Source organism: Simochromis diagramma, unplaced genomic scaffold, assembly GCF_900408965.1.
Source record: "Simochromis diagramma unplaced genomic scaffold, fSimDia1.1 OVJJ01000822.1, whole genome shotgun sequence".
Taxonomy (NCBI): domain Eukaryota; kingdom Metazoa; phylum Chordata; class Actinopteri; order Cichliformes; family Cichlidae; genus Simochromis; species Simochromis diagramma.
The window spans coordinates 74,058-97,500 of record NW_024387520.1 but is presented as its reverse complement, the minus strand read 5'-3'; the positions used below and the strand labels follow the sequence as shown (position 1 = coordinate 97,500).

General features: G+C 40.3%; 4 protein-coding genes across 9 annotated transcripts; 2 read left to right on the top strand and 2 right to left on the bottom strand.

The window, feature by feature from the left end:
* Positions 1-518: 518 nt before the first annotated feature.
* mtrfr (mitochondrial translation release factor in rescue) lies at positions 519-5,347 on the top strand. Of its 2 annotated transcripts, XM_040019765.1 has the most exons (3): positions 519-934; positions 1,030-1,302; positions 5,331-5,347. In XM_040019765.1, the coding sequence occupies exons 1-2, from the start codon at positions 677-679 to the stop codon at positions 1,258-1,260; spliced, it is 489 nt and encodes a 162-aa protein (XP_039875699.1). In that variant the 5' UTR covers positions 519-676; the 3' UTR covers positions 1,261-1,302; positions 5,331-5,347. The 2 variants fall into 2 exon arrangements, with proteins under 2 accessions (XP_039875699.1, XP_039875698.1); XM_040019764.1 differs by lacking the exon at positions 5,331-5,347 and having other exon boundaries at positions 520-934; positions 1,030-2,978.
* kmt5ab (lysine methyltransferase 5Ab) lies at positions 2,839-6,795 on the top strand. The gene is made up of 8 exons (XM_040019760.1): positions 2,839-2,974; positions 3,168-3,271; positions 4,412-4,559; positions 4,736-4,931; positions 5,047-5,134; positions 5,544-5,603; positions 5,710-5,900; positions 6,257-6,795. The coding sequence occupies exons 1-8, from the start codon at positions 2,965-2,967 to the stop codon at positions 6,465-6,467; spliced, it is 1,008 nt and encodes a 335-aa protein (XP_039875694.1). The 5' UTR covers positions 2,839-2,964; the 3' UTR covers positions 6,468-6,795.
* A 1,737-nt stretch (positions 6,796-8,532) lies between these two features.
* On the bottom strand, positions 8,533-11,615 carry rilpl2 (Rab interacting lysosomal protein-like 2). Of its 2 annotated transcripts, none has more exons than XM_040019762.1 (4): positions 11,125-11,615; positions 10,891-11,042; positions 9,372-9,512; positions 8,533-8,962 (listed from the first exon to the last, which is right to left on the bottom strand). In XM_040019762.1, the coding sequence occupies exons 1-4, from the start codon at positions 11,416-11,418 to the stop codon at positions 8,941-8,943; spliced, it is 609 nt and encodes a 202-aa protein (XP_039875696.1). In that variant the 5' UTR covers positions 11,419-11,615; the 3' UTR covers positions 8,533-8,940. The 2 variants fall into 2 exon arrangements, with proteins under 2 accessions (XP_039875696.1, XP_039875697.1); XM_040019763.1 differs by having other exon boundaries at positions 10,891-11,039.
* Positions 11,616-13,026: 1,411 nt separating this feature from the next.
* On the bottom strand, positions 13,027-22,682 carry LOC120726291 (RILP-like protein 1). 4 transcript variants are annotated; one of them, XM_040019756.1, is made up of 8 exons: positions 21,932-22,682; positions 19,084-19,234; positions 16,536-16,654; positions 16,157-16,462; positions 15,853-16,047; positions 14,214-14,359; positions 14,030-14,134; positions 13,027-13,863 (listed from the first exon to the last, which is right to left on the bottom strand). In XM_040019756.1, the coding sequence occupies exons 1-8, from the start codon at positions 22,220-22,222 to the stop codon at positions 13,773-13,775; spliced, it is 1,404 nt and encodes a 467-aa protein (XP_039875690.1). In that variant the 5' UTR covers positions 22,223-22,682; the 3' UTR covers positions 13,027-13,772. The 4 variants fall into 4 exon arrangements, with proteins under 4 accessions (XP_039875690.1, XP_039875693.1, XP_039875689.1 ...); XM_040019759.1 differs by having other exon boundaries at positions 16,157-16,432; positions 21,932-22,678; XM_040019755.1 differs by having other exon boundaries at positions 16,536-16,657; positions 21,932-22,676.
* Positions 22,683-23,443: the final 761 nt, after the last annotated feature.

Sequence of the window (23,443 nt, the reverse complement as noted above, 5' to 3'; positions counted from 1 at the left end):
CATATTCAATCAAATCAGCAAAGTTTGTGACTTTTTGGTGAGGAGTAAGGCATGATAAATCTAACCTTCTTTGGAATATAGAAAACAAAATAAAACAAAAGCCCTAACCTTTTTATACATTGAAGTAAAAGTCAGATTTTAGAAAAGTGTATGCCCTGCAGAACCAATCAGAACGTGGGACAGGAGGACAAAGGATAAAAATGCTGTCCAGTCCTGCGTAAAGTGGGACATCCGATCACCCTTGTCCTGCACCACCCTCACACACTTGTCTCCCACTCATGACAGTACCAGTTTCTCTCCTGGCGCCTTTTCATGTGCCTTCTCTATATCCATAGAGACATGGTCCAACTCCTTCTGACCTTCTCTAAACTTCTCCATCAACACTATCACAGCTTAAAGTTGAAAAGTAATAATGATAATAATTAGAAAAATAGAGTAATCGCTTATTCAAGTACACCAGTGTGGCTAAGTGATACGTGGTGGCGCTGTAGAGTCAGCATACCCACTATTCAGTCCGCGAAGAAAAACACAACGACGGAAGTAAAGAAGACAAACCGGAACATAAACAAAGGCTCAGCGTGACTCTGAAAGAGTGAGCCTGTGACACCTGTTGTTTTTTTCTGGATTAGAGAAATGAAAACTGTCTCTCTGTTAGGGTCTGGTGTGTTGTGATGTGATGTCCGTGTTTGTACCGATCACCAGCTTTGTGCGCATGCGGCTCACATGGATAGGCTCTCTGCTGCTTAGACCCCCTCCCACTGGACTCAGGTGTGTGTTGGCAGCCGGTAAAAAGGACCTGATAGACCTTCCTGTCCTGGTCGAGGATGAGCTCGAAGAGCAGTTTGTGAGAGGATCTGGACCCGGAGGACAGGCGACCAACAAAACCAGCAACTGCGTGGTGCTAAAGCACATCCCCACTGGGATCGTGGTGAAGGTGCTTTTTGTTCACCAATAGTTAATCGTGTAATGGTGTCCAGTACATCTGGAATACCTTTGATATTGTTTGTTGTCTTTTAATCTCCTCTCCAGTGCCACCAGACCAGATCTGTGGACATAAATCGAAAACGTGCCCGAGAGATTATGAGGGAGAAACTCGACGTTGCATACAAAGGAGAGCTCAGTGAAGTTGTGATGAAGAAGAAGGAGTCTGTGCTCAGGAAGCAAGAAAAGAGGAGGAAGGCCAACGAGAACCTGGAGAGAAAGAGACTGTTGAAAGAAGCGCTGGCTGCAGACTCCAAGCCCGGAAATGACACTGTATGATTGGTGTGTGTGTGTGTGTGTGTGTGTGTGTGTGTGTGTGTGGTCGGTGAGGTCAGAGATACTTGAATGATCCTGCACGTTGTGTCTGTAAAGCCTCAGTCTGAAGAAGTGCTGTCAGCTCTAATAACAAGATTTAATTTGTTTAGCTTCAGACAGGCACAGTATCAGTGTGTCATATAAGGGTTAAAATAAAGTTATGTGTGATTGGTTGTTTATTCGTGTGAGTCTAAACTTGAGTTAAATAGGGGGGTCTGCTTCGTTTACCTTTAGATTGAAGTAGGATGGCAAAAATTTTGGAAGCCATGGAGCATTCAGCATATTTGAATTTCACAAGAAAAAGCTTAAAAAGAGACGAGTTGATCTGTGGATGTCTTCACGTTGAAACCTAAAGGTGTCACCAGGACACAGTAATATATAAGTGGACCTATTGCAAATGAACATAAAAAACGTTTGCTTCTATTTATACTGATTATAGGATGCTGAAAAATTGCATTGAAATGAATTACAGTTGCTGGACACTTTAAGTACCTTGCTGCTACCCAGTTAGATCCCTTTTGCCTCCAGAGCTACCTAAATTCTTTTCACATAGATTCAAGATGGTGTCAGAAACATTCCTCTTTGGTCCATACCGGCATAATAGCATTGCACAGATTTGTAGGCTGAATATCCATGATATAAATGTCCTGTTCAATCACATCCAAAAGGGGCTCTATTGAATTGAGATCTGGTGACTGTGGAGGCAATTTGAGTACTCAAGCAGTTTAAGATGCTTTTGGCTTTATGACATCGTGTGTTATCCATCAGAAAATGGGTGCTCTGTGGTCATAAAGGGATGCTCAGCAACAATATTCAGTTGGCACCAAGGGGCATAAAGTATGCCAAGGAAATACCATAACAAGTGGTTATTGGAGTTACTGTTACCTTCCTATCAGCTCAAAGCAGTCTGGCCTCCTCTGACTTCTATAATCAAGAAGGCATTTTAACCCAGAGAACTGCTGCTCACTGGATATCTTTACTCATTCAGACCATTATCTGAAAACACTAAAGATGGTTGTGTGGGAAAATCCCAGCGGATCAGCAGTTTTTTTTTTTTTACAATACTCAGACCAGTACGTCTGCATAATTTTTAACAGTACCTCTTACATCCTTTTGCCACTAGATGTCAGTAAAAATCTCTTTCTCTACATTAATAGGATGTTTTATTTGGAAAGTTTTATTTAAAAAGCAAATGTGGGTCTGTGCTCAATTCTAGCCATATCTAAGTAAAAATCATGATCTCTAGCTGTAAGTTATTGTCTTTTATTCTTATCTTTGCGATGTTATATTCCGTTAATATTACTTTTTGGATTTATAAGCTCTTTACAGGTAAACAGGCAAAACAGATTGTTTTGTGTTGCTATTAAAATAATTATCATTAACTGTTATTTAATGCCACTGAGAAAAACTTTTGCAAAGAGACCGATAACACGCAGAGCCGTCAGCTGGGGCCAATCAGAGAGCTGTTTTCAAACCCAAGCCCCTCCCGTCTGTACTTAAGAGCCAATGAGAAGCGGAGTAGTATTTTTAAATCCTCCACGCTCTCTCCGGAGTGATGCGGTCTGATATTTGTCGTTGCAGTGAACTGAGTACAGTAAGGAACCAGAAGACACAGGACTGCATTTAACAGCTCCCACGTCCTCTGTGGATTTTTATTTGTGTACTGACATGGCAAAAGGTAACTGAGACGTGTTTCTGTTTGTGTAGTAGCTGACTGCTAAATGCTAGTTAGCGCAAAAAAAGGGACTAGGTTTGTTAAAATACACGTGGCTGTTTACAAATAAAACTCAGCGGTAGTGGCTTTTTGTCGTATATGTCAATGAATTGTTAGATAGAAGAGCTCAAATTTATTCATGTCTATGTTTATGCAGGGAAGAAAAATGTGCTGAGAGTCGACAAAAAGCCAGAGAACCCTGCTGAAGATACAGTAACCTCACTGACGGAGACAAAGGAAAACAAGCCAGCAAATAACAAGGTAACAAGGCTCTCCTCAGCTTATGCATCTCCAAACCAGGAAGCTCACATTTTCTGGTAAACCAATTAGTGTTACTCTTGCAAGGGGTAAATCCTCCGCTTCATGTTGTGAACTAGGGGTTTCAAAAATAAGGGCCCGGAGACCAGAAGCTGCCCGGCAGGTATTCCAGTACGGCCCAACTGGACAGGTTGAAAGAAGACCTACATTTTGGACTTTTAACTTTAATGTTATAGGTTTTACAGCTTTAGCTTTACTGATAAACACCTCCCTTCTGAGTATTCATGCTACACCAAAGTAACTGGGTTGATAGTTACAAAATATCTAATCAAAGTGGGCTTTATCTAGCTAGTGGATGTAAAATAAGTATGACATTCCCTCTAGGTCCTTCATGTCCTTACTCAGAGTCCGGCCACAGTGGACACCTGGTTTCAGTTCAGCTATTTGTATGTTATAACTTACTCCTTCTCTGTGGCTGAGTGAATGACCAACAGTAGTACAAGGATTCACTGACCATGTTAGTGAATTCTTGTGAGAGAAACTTTGCTTGACACAAGTAGAGAGGGAGAAAAACTTGAACATTTAATTTGAGCAATTTGAAATTTAGGCCTGTGGCTTGCAAATGGCAGAAAAATATTAATGCCTCATCTTTTTTACAGTTTGCGCACTGTATGGGTCAGGAATGTATGCTCCTAATTTACTTTAGATTGCTGCATCCACATTCCTGTACTTGATATAAACTGGATATTTGAATCGGTTAAATTGTGAGCAAATTTTCCTGCAAGTCCTGTCAGAAAATCTCAGTTTAGTGTTCCCTTTTATATATGTTATAAAGTATTGAATGAGTGAGAAACAGCTGATTATGGACAGAGTCTTTGTTAGAGTTGCCAGACCAAGCCGTGCAGTTTTTGCAATTTGTTCATGGTTTGTTTTTTGTTTTTTGGACTCGGCTGGATTAAAGCGATGGATAAAATCTGTTTTCTGTTCTCAAAGGTGCTGGAAAGCACAGTGCTAAGTGTGCAACATGTCTCTAGATTTAGACAAGTTTCTGAACAGTGATGAAATGCTACACTTTGTTTATTGCATCAGATCACTCTCATACAGCTTTCTTTTTATGACCCATGTTTATAATGATTTTTGTAGGGTTGTAAAGGTAACGTGCAGACAGTTCTCCCAAGTCTACGGACTCCAAGCAAGCCCAGGTCCCCTCTGAGTGACAGCTCAAGCACGCTCATTCAGGAAGGAAATGATTCGGATTCAACTAAACCAGATATGCCAAGACTGAAAAAAGGTATAAATTCTTAAATTAAGCACTTACTCTGTTATTTCACTGTTGTCCTTTTAGTTGCTGTTTTATCAGCATTCATGTGAGCTACACAACTTTCCAGGCTACTAGTAGTAGTAGTAGCGCTCACTGATCTGTTCTTCTTAAATATTTGTGGTGTTTTTGTTTCTTCTGCGTTTAAGGCTCACCCAATAAAATGAAAGCTGAGGTATCCAAAGTCCAGAAGGCTGAAATGGCTTGTCATAGTGATGAAACAAGAGAAAAGGCCTCTGAGCAACCAAGCTCCACCTCGCATACTGACGTCAGGTCTGCAACAGATGGCAGTGTCCCAAAATCCAAGTCTCGGGGCAGAAATGGACACAAGCTGGGAGCAAAAAAGTGAGTACATGTCGCCAACGTGCCAGTCTCATTAAAAACACGGGGGGGCACGGACTCTTTCACACTCACTTGCACAATCATAATGACTTATTACTCTGATGTCTCTTGTTTTCAGGATGGAGAGTAAAGCTCTTCAAAACAGAAAGGTCACGGACTACTTTCCCATCAGGCGCAGTAACAGAAAAACAAATGCAGAGTTAAAGGTCTGTATTGATTAATACTTTTCCAGATTTCTGAAAGGACTTCATACTTTCTGGGTTTTTTTTTTTTTTTTTGTTTTTGAGAAAGCCACTAAATGCTGACCTATGACTCATTAAAGCATAGAAGAGGCACCCAACTCGAGGGATGAACCATGAGTTGTGTCTACACAGTTGGCAAAGAAACAGTTAAATAACACAGTGTGTGTGTGTGTGTGTGTGTGTGTGTGTGTGTGTGTGTGTGTGTGTGTGTGTGTCCCTTAAAATCACTGAAGCCTCATTGGAAATGGTCTCTGTGGAGTGGCTGTCGAGCAATTCTTAAGGGAGGGGGGGGGAACTATTAAAACAAAATGTATATAAAGTTGTCTTGATGTTCTCTTTTAAAAAAACTAAATGATCTAATCACTGTTAACAGAGTGAACAACACAAGCACCTCGATGACCTGATAAAGAATGACACTGAAGAAGGAATGGAGGTAATGTTTACATTTGTGCCACTACAAAACTCTGCATGCAGACATGATCCCTGAATGCTGGTTAAGCAACATTTGCTAATCCAGTGTACATTTCCATTGTGAACAGGTCAAAAACATAGACTGCAAGGGGAGAGGGGTATTCGCTGTGAGTGGTTTCAAAAGGGGAGATTTTGTCGTGGAGTATCACGGAGACCTGCTGGACCTGGCTGAAGCTAAAATCAGAGAGGCCCAGTACGCTGAGGATCCTCAAACAGGCTGTTACATGTACTACTTCCAGTATCAATCCAAAACTTACTGGTAAGTCCAAATGGCATCGCTCTGCAAGAGGTCTCACACCCGTGCACACAAACCTTCAAAGTATGTGAGATTAATCTTTAATCATCAGTTTATTCAGTGTTGGCGTCTCACCATAGACCTGTATATATTCACCCTATGACTTTTTTTTTTTTTTTTTTTTATAAGAATCATAAAAACATGTCTGTTCTTTAGGATGAGTAATTCTTTAATACAAAAAGCACTGTTATAAAACTTTATTCTAGCTGACATTTATTAAGACATCGCCTAGAATTAAAAACAAAAGTTTAATAGCTGTGATTTTAGTATGGACACCTGTCTTGTGTTGTGACAGTCATGTCTGTATCTGTGTATCACAGTGTTGATGCCACAAAGGAAACGAGTCGGTTCGGTAGGCTGATCAACCACTGTAAAACTGGAAACTGCCAGACGAGGCTTCACCCCATCGATGGAACGCCTCACCTGATCTTGGTCGCCTCCAGAGACATCAATGCAGGCGAGGAGCTGCTTTACGATTATGGCGATCGGAGTAAAGCCTCAATCCTTGCTCACCCATGGCTCAAACACTGAGACCTTGACTTTTTTTTTTTTTTTTTTTTTTTTTTTCTCGTTAATATATGAATTTGTCCCGTCTGCTGTCCAGTTTCTTTATGGAAAAAGATGTGATACTTGAAATGTTTTATTTTGTATAGATGCTAAAACTTCAGCTGGTGAAGTGTATATTTTTTGCAAAATTTTATCAGGATTTTATATCTCTATGAAATGTAGCAGTCATTTTCTTTGAGAAGCAGGTTTGCACTGTGAACGGGGTTTCCTTTAGTAATTGTCATTCTAGCTTTTGTAAATTATTACATGTGCTGTAAATTGAGGAATAAAGCGGTCTTCATTCCTGCCGTGACATGATTGGTGGTGCATTCGATGATTAAATAAGGGACACATCTACTATCCTCCAGGTGGGACAAGACCATATCGTGCATCGGGGGTTTCAAACATTAGGCCAGGAGCCTGAATTGGCCTGGCGAAGACTCCAATGTGACCCATGGGATGGCTTTTTCAAACATTGTGAATTTTGTTTGTGTGTTTTTTTTTTTTTTTTTGTTTTTTTTTTGTTTTTTTTTTTTAACTATATTTTCACAGGTTTTACAGCCTGGGCCATTCACAGCACACCAAAGTAATTAAATTATAGTTTGTTTGTTTTTTATTCATTTATTTATTTATTTTTTTTACACATTTACTTCTTTCAATTTAAGCCCAAAGAGTCATGTTGGCAGATTTCTTTCACTTACTACAGCAGTGTTTCTTCTCCGTGAGACCTTCTGTTGAAATTGCAAAGTGACAGTACATTATGAATTGTTCTGTTATAGCCCAGCCACTACTGTGATCACAGTGATGATATTTAACATTTAGAGCCACTTAATTATGGGCTGGTTCCCATATGCAACACATGTCATTCTTGCTTCATTCATACAATGAACACAACTCCGCTGAGTCCAGTCTCTAGCCATGCAGTCTGAAGCGCCATTGGTGACCTGTTCCACCTCCTGCGCTACTGTCACCTCATAATTAAACTCACAACATGATGCAGTGTGATGCATTTTTATTAAAATCTTAAATAGTAAAAGGCTAAAAGTGTAATTACTCTGTCATCTTTAATAACTTAAAACAACATGAATACAAATAACTGTCTATATTTCACCTAATACCTGTATAATAAACACTACATCTGTGCCTCTTCCCTCCTTTTTAATCGCCTAATTCCTACATTTATTTTAGCAATTGAAACATCCGTCAACATAGCGTACTGAAATTGATGTCCAGGTCAGAGGCAGGAGGACGTAGGAGAGGAGGGCACAAAGAAATAAAAGCCCATGTAGAGGGGCTTGTATCCAGCAATGGTCCCCAGCAGATACTGAACTCTAAATACTATGTTGCATGGTCCCTCCATGTTATATGTCCACAAATTCTTTAGTGCAGTTAGGAGATAAAAGCAAAATTTGCTACAAAATTTCTTTAAAACTTACCTGATGAGGCTTTAAGAGTGAAAGTAGGAATATTTCCACACATGCAGCTAGCACTTGAGATTGGGTTAAACAAGTGTGTAGTGTTAAAGCCATTTATCAGTGAGGCTAATTTGGGGGGGGGTGGAAAAAGGGTTCATTTGTTAGAGAGCAAGAAAATGGGACCCTGCAGCAATGAAAAAGGTCATGTGGTTCAAAGGGTGCAGATTTACTCCGTTCCAGAGTGATGGGCATCTTAGGATAAGAAGAGAGGGGATGATGTGATGTAGCAGTCAAGCCTACAGTACGAGCCTGTGGGAGCAGTGTTACGATGTGGTGGTTGGTGACTAATCTAAATATACTGAGTGACCAGGTTTTTCCATCAATGCATGAACTGAACTGTCAACAAAGCTAAAGACAGTTCAGTGAAATATGAGAGTGGGTTACCTTTTTGTCCCGCATACCCTTCTTCACACAAAACAGAAGTCAACGAGAGGACTTCAGCAAGAACAAAGCCTTGTAATCTGCTGATTAAAGCCTGTAAATTTATGCTGTAATTTGTGTATTAGCAATATTTTTGGCATCTGGCTAAAATATGATAAAACAAAAGCTTTTTAAATATTCAACTTGAGACAAAACACAAGTACAATCAAATTTATTATTAGATTTTGATTGGGTATTTTACCTTCATTAACAACATAGAGATGAGTGATGGGAATGTGCCTACATAAAGACCTTATCGTGGCTCATTAAAAAAAAAAAAGCAAAAAAAAAGCTGATGTTCAAGTTTATAAATAATTATAAACTTGAACATCTAACATGATCATCACTTGTTAAATAATACTTTCCAGTTTCCTTTCCATATCTTATTTTTACAGAATTAAAAGATGTCTACTCTAAAAACATCTTAGGTTAAAAATTAGTACAAAATATAATGCTTATTAAAACTGACAAATACTTCTTAAAAAAGTACAAAAGGAGTTTAATTGTGCCGACAAATCCTGCTTGTCTCCTACATGGTCAGTTCACCGTGAAAGCTTTTCTTCTCATTTTCGCCTGAATGAAAACCTACAAACAGAAAGGTCAGAGTTAGCTGAAGGAGCGCTGGTGAACATGGAGCACGCAAACAACGCTGCATCACGGGAGGCTGTGATTACTGACGGAAGCATTTTGGCAGAGGCGTACTCTCTCTCTGCGTCTCGTTCACTGCTCAGACAAACATCCTGAGCGTCAGCATGAATTCACCCAGTCACAAGTATATCATTAGGAGACAGGAGACGGGCTGTGAGAACAATCTCCCTGCTAGCTTATTACAGCATCATGTGGTTGCTGCTCAGAATTCTTCTGAATCCTTTCCATTTGAGGTGCACGGCTTAAAACAAGACCTACTTTTACTTCCTTTTTTCCGCTTTCTATATATTATTTTTAGTCATCTGTAAATACTTTTGTTGGTAAACCGAGCCAGCTTGTTACTCACAGTTTGCCTATGGTCGTCTTCTCTTCTTTCGTGTCGTTTATCATGGCTGCTCTGTGCTCTGTAGCTGCTGGTGTCTCCACCTGCCATGGTGGAGATGGAGACACCTCCACCATGGCTGGTTCAGCCTGTGGCAGGATCCCACTGCAGAAGAACAGGGATATTTATGATCACTAAGAGTATTTTATAAGACAGGCTAACATTTCATTTTATGAGACATGATCGATCTTGTTGCTTTAAAATGACAACAAATAAAAAAAACATGATGTGATTGACAATGAAATGTGAGGCTTCTATAATATGCATATATCTTTTTGCGTTCATTGGCTAATTGTGGTTCTTATATTTGTGCGCTCAAAGTTATAATTACATAGTCACATTCACTCATTGGCACTTTATTAGGTACACCTCTTCAACTGCTTTTTAACAAAAATATCTAATCAGCCAATCACATGGCAGCAGCACAATAGATTCATGCACGTAGACCTGGTCAAGAGGAGGTGCTGAACTTTAAACCAAACATCAGAACAGAGATGAAAGGTGGTTTAAGTGACTTTGAAAGTAGCATGGGGGTCAAACTAGACATGCTAGTCTGAGTATGTCATAAACTGCTGATCTGCTGGGATTTTCCCACGTGACCATCTCTATGGTTTACAGAGGCTAGCCTTATAAAGACCAGCTCAGATCAGAAACTGAGGCTCAAATTCACACGGTCTCACCAAAATTAGACAACAGAAAATTAGAAAAATGGTGCCTGGTCTGAGGAATCTCGAGTTCTACTGCAATGGCAGGGTCAGAATTTGCCATAAAACAAGATGAAAACACAGCTCAATTCTGCCTTGTTTGAATGGTTCAGGTATGTGGTGGTGGTCATGGTATACTGATGCGGAGGATATTTTCTTGACACACTTTGGGCTTCTTTGTACCAAATGAGCATCGTAGAAACCATCTACCTGATCTTTAGAACTACTGTGTACGCATCCTCAGATGGCCGCTTCCATAACAGGCCGTGTCACAAAGCTCAGAGCATCTCAAACTGGTGTCCTGAACATGATAGTGAGTTCAGCTCAAATGGCAACCACAGTCACCAAATCTAACAGCCTCTAACAGCCCACAAGTCTGCAGCAATGGTGTGATGCTGTCATGTCAACATCAAAATCTGAGGAATGTTTCCAACTCCTTGCTGAATCTGTGCCACAAAGAATTAAAGGTTTGAAGGCAAAAGGTGGTCCAACCTACTACTAGCACACTAGCAAGTTGTACCTAATAGAGTGGCTGATCATTGTATGCATTTCCCCATGGACTCAGTGTAATTCTAGTTGAAACTGATATGAGATTCAAGCCAGTCTGACATAGCATTATACAGCAGCCCATCAATAAATCCTCTTACAAGCGCACAGTCTTCAGGTGTATTGACACTGAGCTGGTGCATTAGCTACACGTTTCTGATATAAATAAAGATTTATCATTATTTTATGTACTCTTAGAAGCCAGAGTGAACTTTACATTTCACACCGGTTACCTCTTGTACAGCTGAAGCTCCTCCTGGGCCACCATGAGCTGAGCCTTCAGCTGGTTCCTCTCTTGCAGCACCTCCTTCAGCTCCTGCATAGTGAATCGGGGTCTGTTGGGGTCTGTCAGGTCCACCACCAGCTGGTTCGGTCCCGAAGTCTGCTGTGATTAAAGGAACAAAAAGCCATATTTAAAGGTCTACTTCTATCTGACAAGAGCCTGAACTATAGAGCGTCAAACTCACCGCGCCAGGCCTGGAGGAGCCCTCCTTGATGATCCTATCCAGTTCGCTCTTGAGGTTGTCCCGCTCCATTTTCAGCTCCTCCAGAGACAAGTTGTACTTGTTGACCAAAGTCTCAAACATTTCCAACACACGGACTATCCTAAACTGTAGGTCTGACACTTCTTCGCCAGTGCTGCTGATTTTTAACAGATCTCTTCCGATTACGTACGATATATCATACACATCTTCCACAGTGAGCTCGAAAGCGTCCTTCTCGAAAGCCCGAGCTGGTGACGATTCCTCACCAAACTCCATGACTCAGCGGGACGGCCGAAATAAACTCGACTTTTTCCCCCCGAATGCCACTCATAAGTCCTTAAACCCCACTCTTTCTCCCTCTTTCTCGACTTCGGCTCGTACGGAGCGAAGGTGGCTAACTTTAGAGAAGCAGCACTTCCCCCATCACTCACGCACCAATGGCGTGACTCGTCGGACAGCAGAGGAGGGCAAAGTATCCTAGCGACAGGTGAGTACAAAGATCGTGTACAAGTCAAGAGTGCTCACTCGGCTCTGGCTATCCGCCAGATCATAGATCGTCGGTTTGTAAGGAAAATAATGCAGTTTGTGAGTGAGAGATCACTCTTCATATAGCCTCTCTGAACTTCTCTCAATCAAATCAGTTGAGAAAACACGTGATTTCATGTATTTTGTTTTAGTGGCTCTGGTTAGCTGACTAACTACAGTAAAACAAAAGGTTTGGGAGAAAAATATCCTAAATGTCATCTTTAAGATTGAAATTTGATGACTTTTCCGAAAATGACACAAAATAAACAAAAAAAATTTTCTTACATTTTATACTGTTGTTCAGTACAAGTTTTTGTACATTAAGGCCGTTCCGGATAAAATTTAACCCACATCTGTGCTCCAGTGAGTCATATCTGGGAAAATAGTTGTTTCAGGAATTCAGAAACTGTACATCTCCGATCTTTGTGTACTTTTTGTGGGGTAGCTTAATCTAGCATATAAATTGAATAAAAATATCATGGTATTGTGTAATTCAACTGTATGTCTTTCAGAAATCTTTAGCAATTTGAAGTTTTATTTATGTGTGCTCAATTATGGGACTTTGCAGGATTACTGACCTTTTTTTAATTTACATTTTAACTACCAAGTAAATTGAAAAATTTTGATGTATGGATAATTCTGGCTCGTTTTTATGAGAAGAAAAACCAGTAGAATTTTCAGGTTTTTAACTTTAATAGTTGTTGAAATAATTATGTCCAGACATAATTTCAGATTTCAATGTGTGGAAAAGAAGGTCTGCTATATTAATTATCTGATATATGAAGCTAAGATATCTCAGCTGTCATTACAAATGTTCAAATTTTGGACCATGAAATGTTTATGCAAATTAAAGATGGCTGAGCAGAAGGCTTGGTTGATTTGAGAGCAATGGCCCTTTTAGTATTTTTATGATACAGAAGTAAGGACAGTGCTTAACAGTTGTAATAGTTATACATAGTTACATAAAAGAAGCAAAATAGTTTATGATTATTTTTTATTTTTTGTCATTTTTACATTTAATAAAATATATTTTAATTATTGACTGTTATGTTTGCATACCAAAAAAGGGTCATAATACTGTGTGATTGTTTATGTTTTTGTCCACAAATGAGGGTTTGTAATACCCATAAAATGCACTTCCACTGCTCTGTGAATCATTAATTCAGCATTAATGTGTCTGGATATGTTTTTAATGGTCAGATGGTATTCTATGCATAACAACAGGAGCTTTTTTCCCTAGTTATTCCCTTTTCAGTTTTGCTTTCTTTCTGCTTGCTAATTTTGCAAAATTAATGAAGATATTTTTTTAAAAAGAGCAAAATATCGACTGTGCTTCATTGTGACACCAAAAAAATTCAAAAGTTTAAAAATAAAACTTTATTACTTTATTTCAAACAAACATTATTTCCCCTGTGCATCCTGGCACATACCAGTAGTTATGATAGTATTTATAGAGTATTCATTAGTGATGGATATACTTCTCCTGGAGATTAAGACTTGCCAGTGTACACCACGATGTTTGGTGCCAGGCTGTAGTGATTAGCAGAAGCGCACTCTCTTCATGATGAGCTCATAGAATAAAGGCACTTCAACTTTCATGATCATGTGCTTACTTTGCCATCAGATGCATCTCAACATGAACCAAACAAGACATTCAGTTTATAGGCTCAACAAATACTCTGTATATGTGTATATGTATTTGGAGCCATGCAATAAGAAGCTTAAATGCTAATATAAAGAGTCTGACATGTGCAGCATCAAAAGTCTCCCTCAGTATATCTGCATAAAGCAAAGCACTTACAGGTGGTGATTTTCCAAAGACATAAAATATGACTGTGACAGGTCATAAAAACACCTGAGAAGGTCCAGGTATGGCCATTTGCCTCACATTTTAACTGCTGAAGTTTATGTAAAGCTCAAAGTAGCAAAAATAAAAACAAGAAGTATCATAAAAATAAACATCAATTCCTTAAATCGCCACATTTTTAAATGTAAAAACACAAGATGGGTTTAGTTTTTAATAATTAAGGATCGGAGCCATTAAAGCCAAGCGTGTCGGTCAGAAAACTCGTGCTGAGATGGTGTGGTTTAAAAAAAAAAAAAAGTCATACGAAGGAAAGTCTTCTGATTGGCAACAACGTTGGATCGTCTGTGATCAAACCGGCAGCCACCATTGGCATAATAGCTGTGAAGATCCTGTCAAGACAGGAAAAGAGAGAAAACACATCATATGTAAAGACTATGTGAGATCAGTATTACTGAGTCATTCATTATTAGGCCATGTTATCCTACACAGGAGCAGAGTACTGATATTTCAAATAACAGGAGTAAGAAAACCATCACAAACAAACTCATCGCTCACAAGCGTCTTATTCCTGATTCACGTTGATCAGCCACAGGTAAGCTCGGAGGAGGAGACGGAGAGGAGACAATGGAGCCGGTGTTCTCCTCAGTGTTCAGCTCATCACTGAAGGATAAGGAGGAGGTCAATGTCAGCTTTTGTATCCGCGCCGAGTCAAATTTTATGCCTGTGAAGGAAGTCGTACCTTTTATAGTATGCCAGCTCCTCCTGCAGCAGGAACACCTGAGCTTTGAGTTCATTCTTCTCCTGCAGGACGTCCCGCAGCTCCTGCAGGGTGAAGCGAGGCTTGTCTGAGTCCTCCTCCTCTGGCTCTTCATCCGTCGATCCATTCTGCATTCAAAACAAATATTCATTCTTTCTGCTGCACAGCTTAAAAACAGATACTATAAAATGAAAGAGGTTGGTTATAATGTTGAAGTGAAACTGGTTTTCTCCAGCAATGTACAACAGAAAAAGGAGCAAACAAAGTTTTAACAATGAGTCGCCGTTCTTGTGCATTTAACAAAAAAAGGTCATGTCTGACAGATGTTCATCGCCTTAAGGAAACACTACATGACAAAGTTCGTCTGAATCTGCCTCCGCTGACCTGTCTAATGTCTCTGGCATTGTGATATGAGCATTAACAACAACATCAGTCCAGTGAGTGTCATGGTGTTATGGCAGATTAGCTAAATGGTGAAACAATCTTCTCCCAGCTGTGCATCACTTCAGGCATATTTAAACATCCAGTGCTTGATCATTTTCAGCACCAATGAGGCGTAGCTAGTAATAAAGTGTGGACAAACTATTTTTACCTTGCTCCGCCCTGAAAACTGTGGCAATACCAGTATCCTGTCATGGCTACGCACACCTCATTATCCCACGGTAGCATCAACAAACTACAGATCCATCAATATCGGCTGCTTATCTGGGGTCGGGTTGTGAAGACATCTGCCTATGCAGGGACGTCCAGACCTCCCTCTTCCCAGTCATCTCCTCCAGCTCATCCAGGGGATACCAAGGTATTTCCAAACCAGTTGAGGGAAGTAATCTCTCCAGCCTGTCCTGGGTCTACCTCGAGGCCTCCTCCCAGTAGGACATGCCTGGAACACCTCGCCCACAATTGATCCCAGTTGGATACTGAACCACCTCAGCTGGCTTCCTTTGATAAAGGCCAGCCACCCTTCTGAGGAAACTCATTTCCACTGCTTATATCCACCATCTCATTCTTTTGATCACTACCCAAAGCTGTGTGACCACAGGTGAGGGTGGGGACGTAGATCAAATCAACAGCTTTTTGATCTTTTCACCCAAACACACTCGAAGCACCAATCTGTCTGACGATCTCCACTCTCCCCTCACTCATGAACAAGACCCCGAGATACTTTAACTCCACCACTAGGGGCAGCATCTCATCCCTGACCCACTGCTCTCACTCTCGCTGCCTCACACTCAGCTTCGAACCACTTCAGTGTGAGCTGGAGGCCAGCACGTATAGAGGGAACAGATCATGGTTCCATGGATCTGTGGTTCACTGGAGTCCCAAAAATCTAGTCTCCTAGTTTCACCCTATGACTTAACCCTGGTCCTTCATGTCCCACCTGCAGTGGCTCTGTGCCCCAGCAATGGGCCCACCCCACAGTTTGAGAACCACTGACCTGAAGTTAAATTAGATTAAACCAGATACATCTGTGAGTAGTGAGATTAAAGATGGTACCAGCTGACTGCTGTGCCTCACTATGACAAGGTGATAATGACTATTTAGTGTAAACAGTCTTATAGCAGCTCTGCTATAACACAACACAGCAGCACTGGCTAAATAGTAAAGTGTACGTGGACATTACCAGCAACAATGTTGTTGAGTTCTCCTCTTCATCTCCGTCTTCTTTGTTATCCTCTCTGTTTGCTGACTTTCGGAGAAAGGAAAGACTCTTGTCGCACTCGAAACAGTTTTCCAGAAAGTCTGGATCTCCCCCACACTCCACCCACACTGAATTTGGTTTGAAGGAGCTAGAAAGGTGAGCTGCTGCTGCTGCAGACTAGATTTGTGACACATAAAAGCCACTTAGGCAAAAAACAAAAAACAAAACAAAAAACCCACCCACAAATAGTTTGAACATCTGCTAAATATCAGGTATTTTTTCTTACAGTCATCAGTGGGGATGCAGGTGAAGAAATCTCAGAATTTGACAGAGGCAACTCTTCTATCTGAGCGACTTCTATCTCTTGCTCCAGCTCCCGCAGCTCCTTTTTCAGCCTGGTGACCTGCAGCCGCAGAGCCCCCACTTCCTGGTGTTGTGCCTGGGCTGCAGCTTCCAGCTCAGCCCTCTGCTGAATCAGGGTCTTGCCCTGGGCCTCCATCAGTCCTATCCTGTGAAGAAGCTCCTGGTTCATCCTTATCAGCCGATGCTGCTGCAGCTGGAGCTGAAGTTCAGAGAATTTGCTCCATGAATTCTAGTAAAACAAAGTTGTTGTTTTTTGTTTTATAGTACATATATTCTTAGATGCAGGTATTATGAATCCTCACCGCCTCGATATCCTCATTTTTTAGCGTCAGCTCATGATCTTTAGCCCGGATGTCGTCTCTCTGTTTATCCACCAAGTCTTGAAGTCTCTTCATCACTTGTTTTTCTTTCTCTGACATTCCTGCTGTAATCCAAATAAATAAATTAATGCTCACAGAAGGGTTACATAAGCATTCAAATAAGCACAGTAAAATAGGTTTTTAAAAAAATCAAAACAGAGTGAAATTCTGCACATGGGCAGATTTTGCACTAAAAACTTTTACCAGCATGAAACTGAACAGAACTACAATCACATTTAAAGAGTTACGAATCCACAGGAATATTTTTCAGTACGGATGCACTGTGTACTGTAAATCCTCCAGTTAAACACCAGGGTCACAGTCATTTGTTTTAAACAGCAAACGCCTAAAAATATTAAATGACATGGTGTACACCTTCTTAATTTGGTGTATTAATACACAAAATAAAAGAGTCCAAAAAATTTATAAAAATATTTAACTTTTCAATTTAAAGTAAAATATGATAGGTTATTTTCCCAAAACATAGCAAAGTTCACAAATGTTCAAAGCCTGGTTATTTTTAGGCTTTGAGATTCAAGAAAATAAAGCACCATGGATGTATATGTTTGAGACAGATAAGGTGTCAGTGGCCAGAGGAGTCACGTCATGTAATATCCTGTTGTTTGTGTGCTTATAACCAGTGCATGTGCTGCAGCCCTGACAGTAAGTATAAAAGCACTTCCACACAGAGCAATATTTTAGTCGGATTCAAAAATAGACTTCTTCACAAGCTCCCGGCTTTCTCTCTGCACAGCCTCATGCACAGGGTGGCTGTGTGTAACATACAGCAGACTGTTATGAGTATGAAACACATTTCAGATTTTCAGCCAAGACTGATCGAATTAAGAGTCAGAGCAGAATTATTACAGTCTTGCATTTTTTTTTGTAATAACATTTGAGTTTTTATTTTCAGTTCAGTTTAGTTTCAACCAGTTTGCACAGTGGATTTTCTCATGTTGGATGTTAGTTTTTTGTACATTTCTTCCACTTATCCAAATCAGGGTCACAAGGGGGGTTTCGGGGCTGGAGCCTATCCTAGCTACCATAGGGCGAAAGGCGGGATACACCCTGGACACGTTGCCAGCCTGTCGCAGGACTAAGACATAGAGACAGACAACCATTCGCACTCACATTCACACCTATGGACAATGTGGAATCCTTATTTAACATAAGCCCACTAACTGCATGTCTATGGATTGTGGGAGGAAACCAGAGTACCCAGAAAGAACCAACAAAGACACAGGGAGGAAAAGGTCAGATGCTGGATTCGAACCCAGGATCTTCTTGTTGTAAGGAACAATGCTAACCACTCACAGATTTTTGTTGTAATAGACCTCACTGCACTGAATCATACTTGTAATTAATCTCTGTCTCTCTTCCACAGCATGTCTTTTATCCTGTCTTCCTTGTCTCACCCCAACTGGTTGCGGCAGATGGCCGCCCCTCCCTGGAGCTGGTTCTGCCGGAGGTTTCTTCCTGTTAAAAGGGAGGTTTCCATTCCCACTGTCGCCAAAGTGTTTGCTCACAGGGGTCATATGATCGTTGGGTTTTTCTCTGTATGCATTATTGTAGGGTTTACCTTACAATATCAAGCGCCTTTGAAGCAACTGTTGTTGTGATTTGGCGCTGTATTAATAAAATTGAATTGAATTGATCATATTGACATGACAGCATCACACAGTTGCTGCAAATTTGTCAGCTGCACATCAATGATGTGACTCTCCAATTCCACCACATCCAAAGGTGCTCTGTTTGACTGAGATGGGGTGACTGTAGAGGTCATTTGAGTACAGTGATCTCACTGTCACCTTCAAGAAACCTGGTTGAGATGATCTGAGTTTTAAGACCTGTCCATAAAGAGATGGATACGGTCAGCAAGAGCACTCGGGTAGACTGTGGGGTTTAAGGAAGCAGGAAACGTTTTTCTAATCGTCTGTTGTCCAGTTTTGAGGAGCCTGTGAAGCAGTTTTCTAATCTTAGCTGACAGGAGTGGCACCCAGTGTGGTCTTCTGCTTCAGGTTCCTCATGTTGTGCATTCAGAGATGGTCTTCTGCACACCTTTGTTGTAACTCGTGGTTATTTGAGTTACTGCTGCCTTTTTCACAGCCTGAAGCAGTGTGGTTTTTTGCTTCAGACCTCTGTTATCAACAAAACATTTTCACCCCCCGCTCACTGTATATTTTCTCTGTTTGAACAATTCTCTGTAAACCCTAGAAATGGTTGCCTGAAGAAAAAAAATCACAGCAGATCAGCAGTTTGTGAAATACTGACACAATCCATCTAGCAGCGACAACCATGCCATGTTCAGAGTCACTTAGATCACTTTTCTTCTCTATTTTGATGCTTGATTTGAACTATAGCAGGCCATCTTGACCATGACTACGAGCATACATCCCTTGAGTTTTCCACTAAGATGTAACACACCAACTGTTTTCTTATTCAAGGTTTGTGTATTAAACCCTGGCCGAGAGCTTTTTGGTAATCAACTCACCTTCATGTTTCTGCAGGTCTTCCTCTGTGACCGGTGTCTCTTTAAGTGAGAGGCTCACCAGCAGCCTCTTGTTCTCCGCCTGAAGCTGAGTGATTTGAGAAAGCAGGTCCTGGACTTCTCCTCTCCACACATCCTCCAGCAACTCCAACTCCTGAGCACAAAAATGAGGAAACTTCAAATGGAGTACTGGACCCATTAATACTATAAATGGAAAAAAGGAAGCAAGGGGCATATTAGATTTTTTTTCTTTTATCAAAAGAGATCATCCCTTACTTTATGAGGATGGATCAAACCTATCACACTCTGTGCTCCACACAAGCAGTGAATCAAAATAAAGTCTAATTTGCATCTAAATGTAGAAATAAGAAAAAGCTTTTTAGTCCTGATTCTCCGTAAATATCCTGAGACTGAATAGAAATGACCAAGAACTGGTAACTAATTACAAGAAAACTCAGCTTTTGTGCATCCAGTGCTAGAAGCTGAGAAAAAACAGTGTGAAAATTAGAGTGTGTGCTTGTGTTAGCTCTGAGAGGCACTGGCCACCTGTCCATGCTGTTTCACGCCACTTGTTCAAAGAGGGGATAGACTCTAGCGGCCACGTGACCATAAAATAAGGTTACAGGGTCAGATGTGTGTGTACTATTTTTCCATGTTTTAGATCGAGCAGTTTTAACATTACATGAAGATAACATCTTCATTGCGATTTTCTGGTAGAGAGCAGAATTCATGGATCCATTAATTAAGGCAAGTCGTCCTGAAGCATCAAAGCAGCCCCAGACCGTCACACTACCACCACCATTTCTGATTAAAATGCTGTGTAAGTCTAACATAGGATGTAATGGGACGCAAACCTTTCAAAAGGTTCAGCTTTTGTCTCGTCAATCCACAGAATTTTATATATATATTTATTTATTTTTTGGAAATGTGAGTCAAGACTTTGTTTTCTTTATGCACAGGAGTGGTTTTCGCCTTAGAGCTCTCCCATGGATGCCATTTTTGCCCAGTCTCTTTCTTACTGGAATCATGAACTCTGATCTTAACTGAGGTAAGTGAGACCTGGAGTTCTGTAGATGTTGTTCTGAGTTCTTTTGTGACCTCCTGGATGAGTCGTTGACGCACTCTTGGAGTCATTTTGGCAGGCTGGTCACTTCTGCAAAGGTTCAGCACTGTTCCAAGTCTTCTCTATTTTCTGTATAATGTCTCTCATTGTGTTTTACTGGAGTCCAAAGCCTTAGAAATGGATTTGTAGCCCTTTACAGAATGACAGACGTCAGTAACTTTTTTTCTCAGCTGTTTCGTTGAATCGTGGCATGACGTGTTGCTTCTTCACTTTGTCAGACAGACTGTGATTTCCTGATTCAACAGGTCTAACAGTAATCAGTCCTGGGTGTGGCTGGAAACAGAACTCAGCTTTAACTATCAGTAACCACAAAAAATGTGGTTAATGATAGTTAATTACGGGGTTGTGGAGAGAGAGTTTTTACTTTAACACACAGGGCCAGGTAAGTTTGGAAAACTTTTTTCCCCTTAAAAAATGAATTCATCATTTTAAAAACTCAGGTTTTACACACACACACACACACACACTCTGATGGTTGCATCGTGGGACTCCATTTCAGCAGTGCTTCCAGATTTGCTTTTTGATCATTGGAGAGTTGCTTAAAAAATTATTATGTATTTCAGTACTGGTTACACCTGCATCAGGAAATGATAGAAGTGAGAGAACGAAAACAAAACCTCTTTGGCCTGCAGCAACACTGAAGGCAACAAAATAAATTTTCTTGTCACTGAAAATGTAAGTAATTTTCTCAACCCTATAAAAAAAAAAAATTGCGTCTCTGCCACCGCTTCTTTCATGAAAACAAATTATTATCTCAGATGGGCTGATTTCTTGTAAATCTGAGAGTTATTTGTGTAAACTGTGCAGCTAATGGCTCTAATCCACAGCTAAAATAAATGAAATATTGTGCTGGATAAGGACAGCCGCACATCTGGTTTATTGCTCCCAAAATCTGTACTTAAAATACTCAAGCATACACAACATGTGTCTTAAAGGTCCGGTCTTGTTATTATACATGATAGGAGGTTGTTTGATTCATTAGACAGTGTGCTATAAAGCGGTTATGTAATGGATGTGAAATGGTCATCCTACTGCAGCAATCTAATGTTAAATAATACAAACAGTGCTCAAAGCAACTCATTAAATGCCACTACCTGAATATAGTTATTATAGTTTTATTTTTTCATTAGTTTCCAGAGATGATTTTCTTGTATCAGTTTAGTTAGTATTGTTTGAAAATATTTAGCTTTAGTTTAGTTTTTATTAGTTTCAGTATTTGTTTTGATCTTTTTACATTTTTATTGTGTGCAGAGCATGTGCCAGAGACTATATTTAGGAAAAATCAGTACATGTAAGTGTTTAAAAGCAGCTGACTCACAGTCCAGACACTTAAATCAAAGCCTCATCTGGCAAGCTGTAATAATATTTAATCTCTATGCTTATTTTAGTTTAGTTTTCCAAGTTCACAAAATCGTTCCAGTTAGTTTTCCCCTTTTTTGTATTTCTAGTTTTTATTTTAGAAATTACAATATTTTTCCACATCTAGTTTTAGTTAACTACAATAACCTATGACTGAAGGAAAATACACAAATGATAGCTTCAATAGGCATCCACAAATATTTTTAGCTGTATTTTCTCCACTTTATTCTGTTTTTCCACACTAAAAGCTGAATTATAAAATGTGAAATGTGCTGATATCCTTTTTGCTCACCTGACACAAGGCCTCATAAACAGGTACACACACAGGTTGAAGTAGAAACACGTGTCTGCAGGTAGGTTGACACTGACCTTCTGGTGCTTCCTCTCCTGCTCGTGTCTGTCGCTCCGCTCCTGCCGCAGTCTGTCAAGCTCCCTCCGCAGGTCCTCGGCCTCCTGCCCAGTGGCTCCGCGGCTCACCAGCGCTTCCAGTAGTTCCAGGACCCGAACCACTCGGGGCACCAATGCGACGAGAGCGTCGCAGCCAAACTTGTCTATCATCCGCTCAAACTCCTGCCCTAGCACCGCCGCTATCTCATACACGTCCACAACCGTGAGCACCGCCGCGGGTTTTTCCAGCACCGACACAGCCCGGTTCTCCATGCCTGAGCTCAGTTTTATCTACACCGCAGGACTTTTACATATTTTCATGTCCTCTCACTCTCCGAGAGGACTAATTTGCAGATAGACGAGTTTACCTAAGCAAACAGGAACCTGAGCGAGAACGCAGTTTGTTGACAGTTAAAACTTTCTCCTGCGCCTCGGATGCCGCGTTCACATACCCGCGAAAAGTCGTAAATGTCCTCATCCGCGGTAGAACGTGACATTTTTGCATGTTATCAGATGTAAAACAGGGACATGACGAAATACGAGGGAAAACGTGTAACTACCCCCTTTCATTTTTTTAAAGGACCGGTGATTATTGGAAGTAAAATAATTTTGGCGATACTTGGAGTCGTGTATGATTAAACAGCAGTTCGTTGGGTGTTTAAACAAATATCAGTGCTTATTTTATTTTTTTTTAGCTCACGCTAAGTAAAAAAACTGAGAGAAAAGCTTACCGGTACTCCTCTGTTCCAGCAGTTCAACGTGTGATTTCAAGACGCTGGTCATATTTAAAATTGTCTGTGAAGGCAGCAATCCTCGTTGTCTCCAGGCCGAACTGCGCATGTCAAAATATCAGTAATTCGTTACCTTTTATGCTCCTAATGTAGGCTCTAAAATATCCCGGCCGTACGTGGCGCCTTAGCGACAAGCAGGAAATAATAAGCAGTACAGCAAAATACATAAAACAAATAAAAGTTAAATGAAAATATGTATTAAAATATCGCCAGTGTCACTGATATATGTTGTGGTAACAATGCATGGTTCATATGTTTCAATGTTCAGTGTTATTTTTCAATTGTCTGAATTAGTCACTAATAATTTGAAATCGTTTATTATTATTATTATTATTATTATTATTATTAGTTTTGCAAAATTCATATATATAAAATGCACAAAAGGCTGCAATTAAAACGGTTCTAGTTAGAAATGTTCTTTTGAACCTCTTATTTGTGGTTTCAAGCTCATGCGTATTGACATCGTTACAAATGTCCATTATTCAGTATTAAGCCGGGCATGCTGAATGTACTGTTTGTTTGTTTTATGTATCTTTATTCAATGGAAAGTAAGCTGTTTGAAGTACACAGATACGTTAACCATTACATAGCCACTGACAGGGCAATAATTCATTTTTACTCATGTAGACCTTCTGAGGTTTAAATTGACCATCAGAATGAGGAAGAAAGGTGGTTTAAGTGATTTTAAACGTGGCATGGTTGT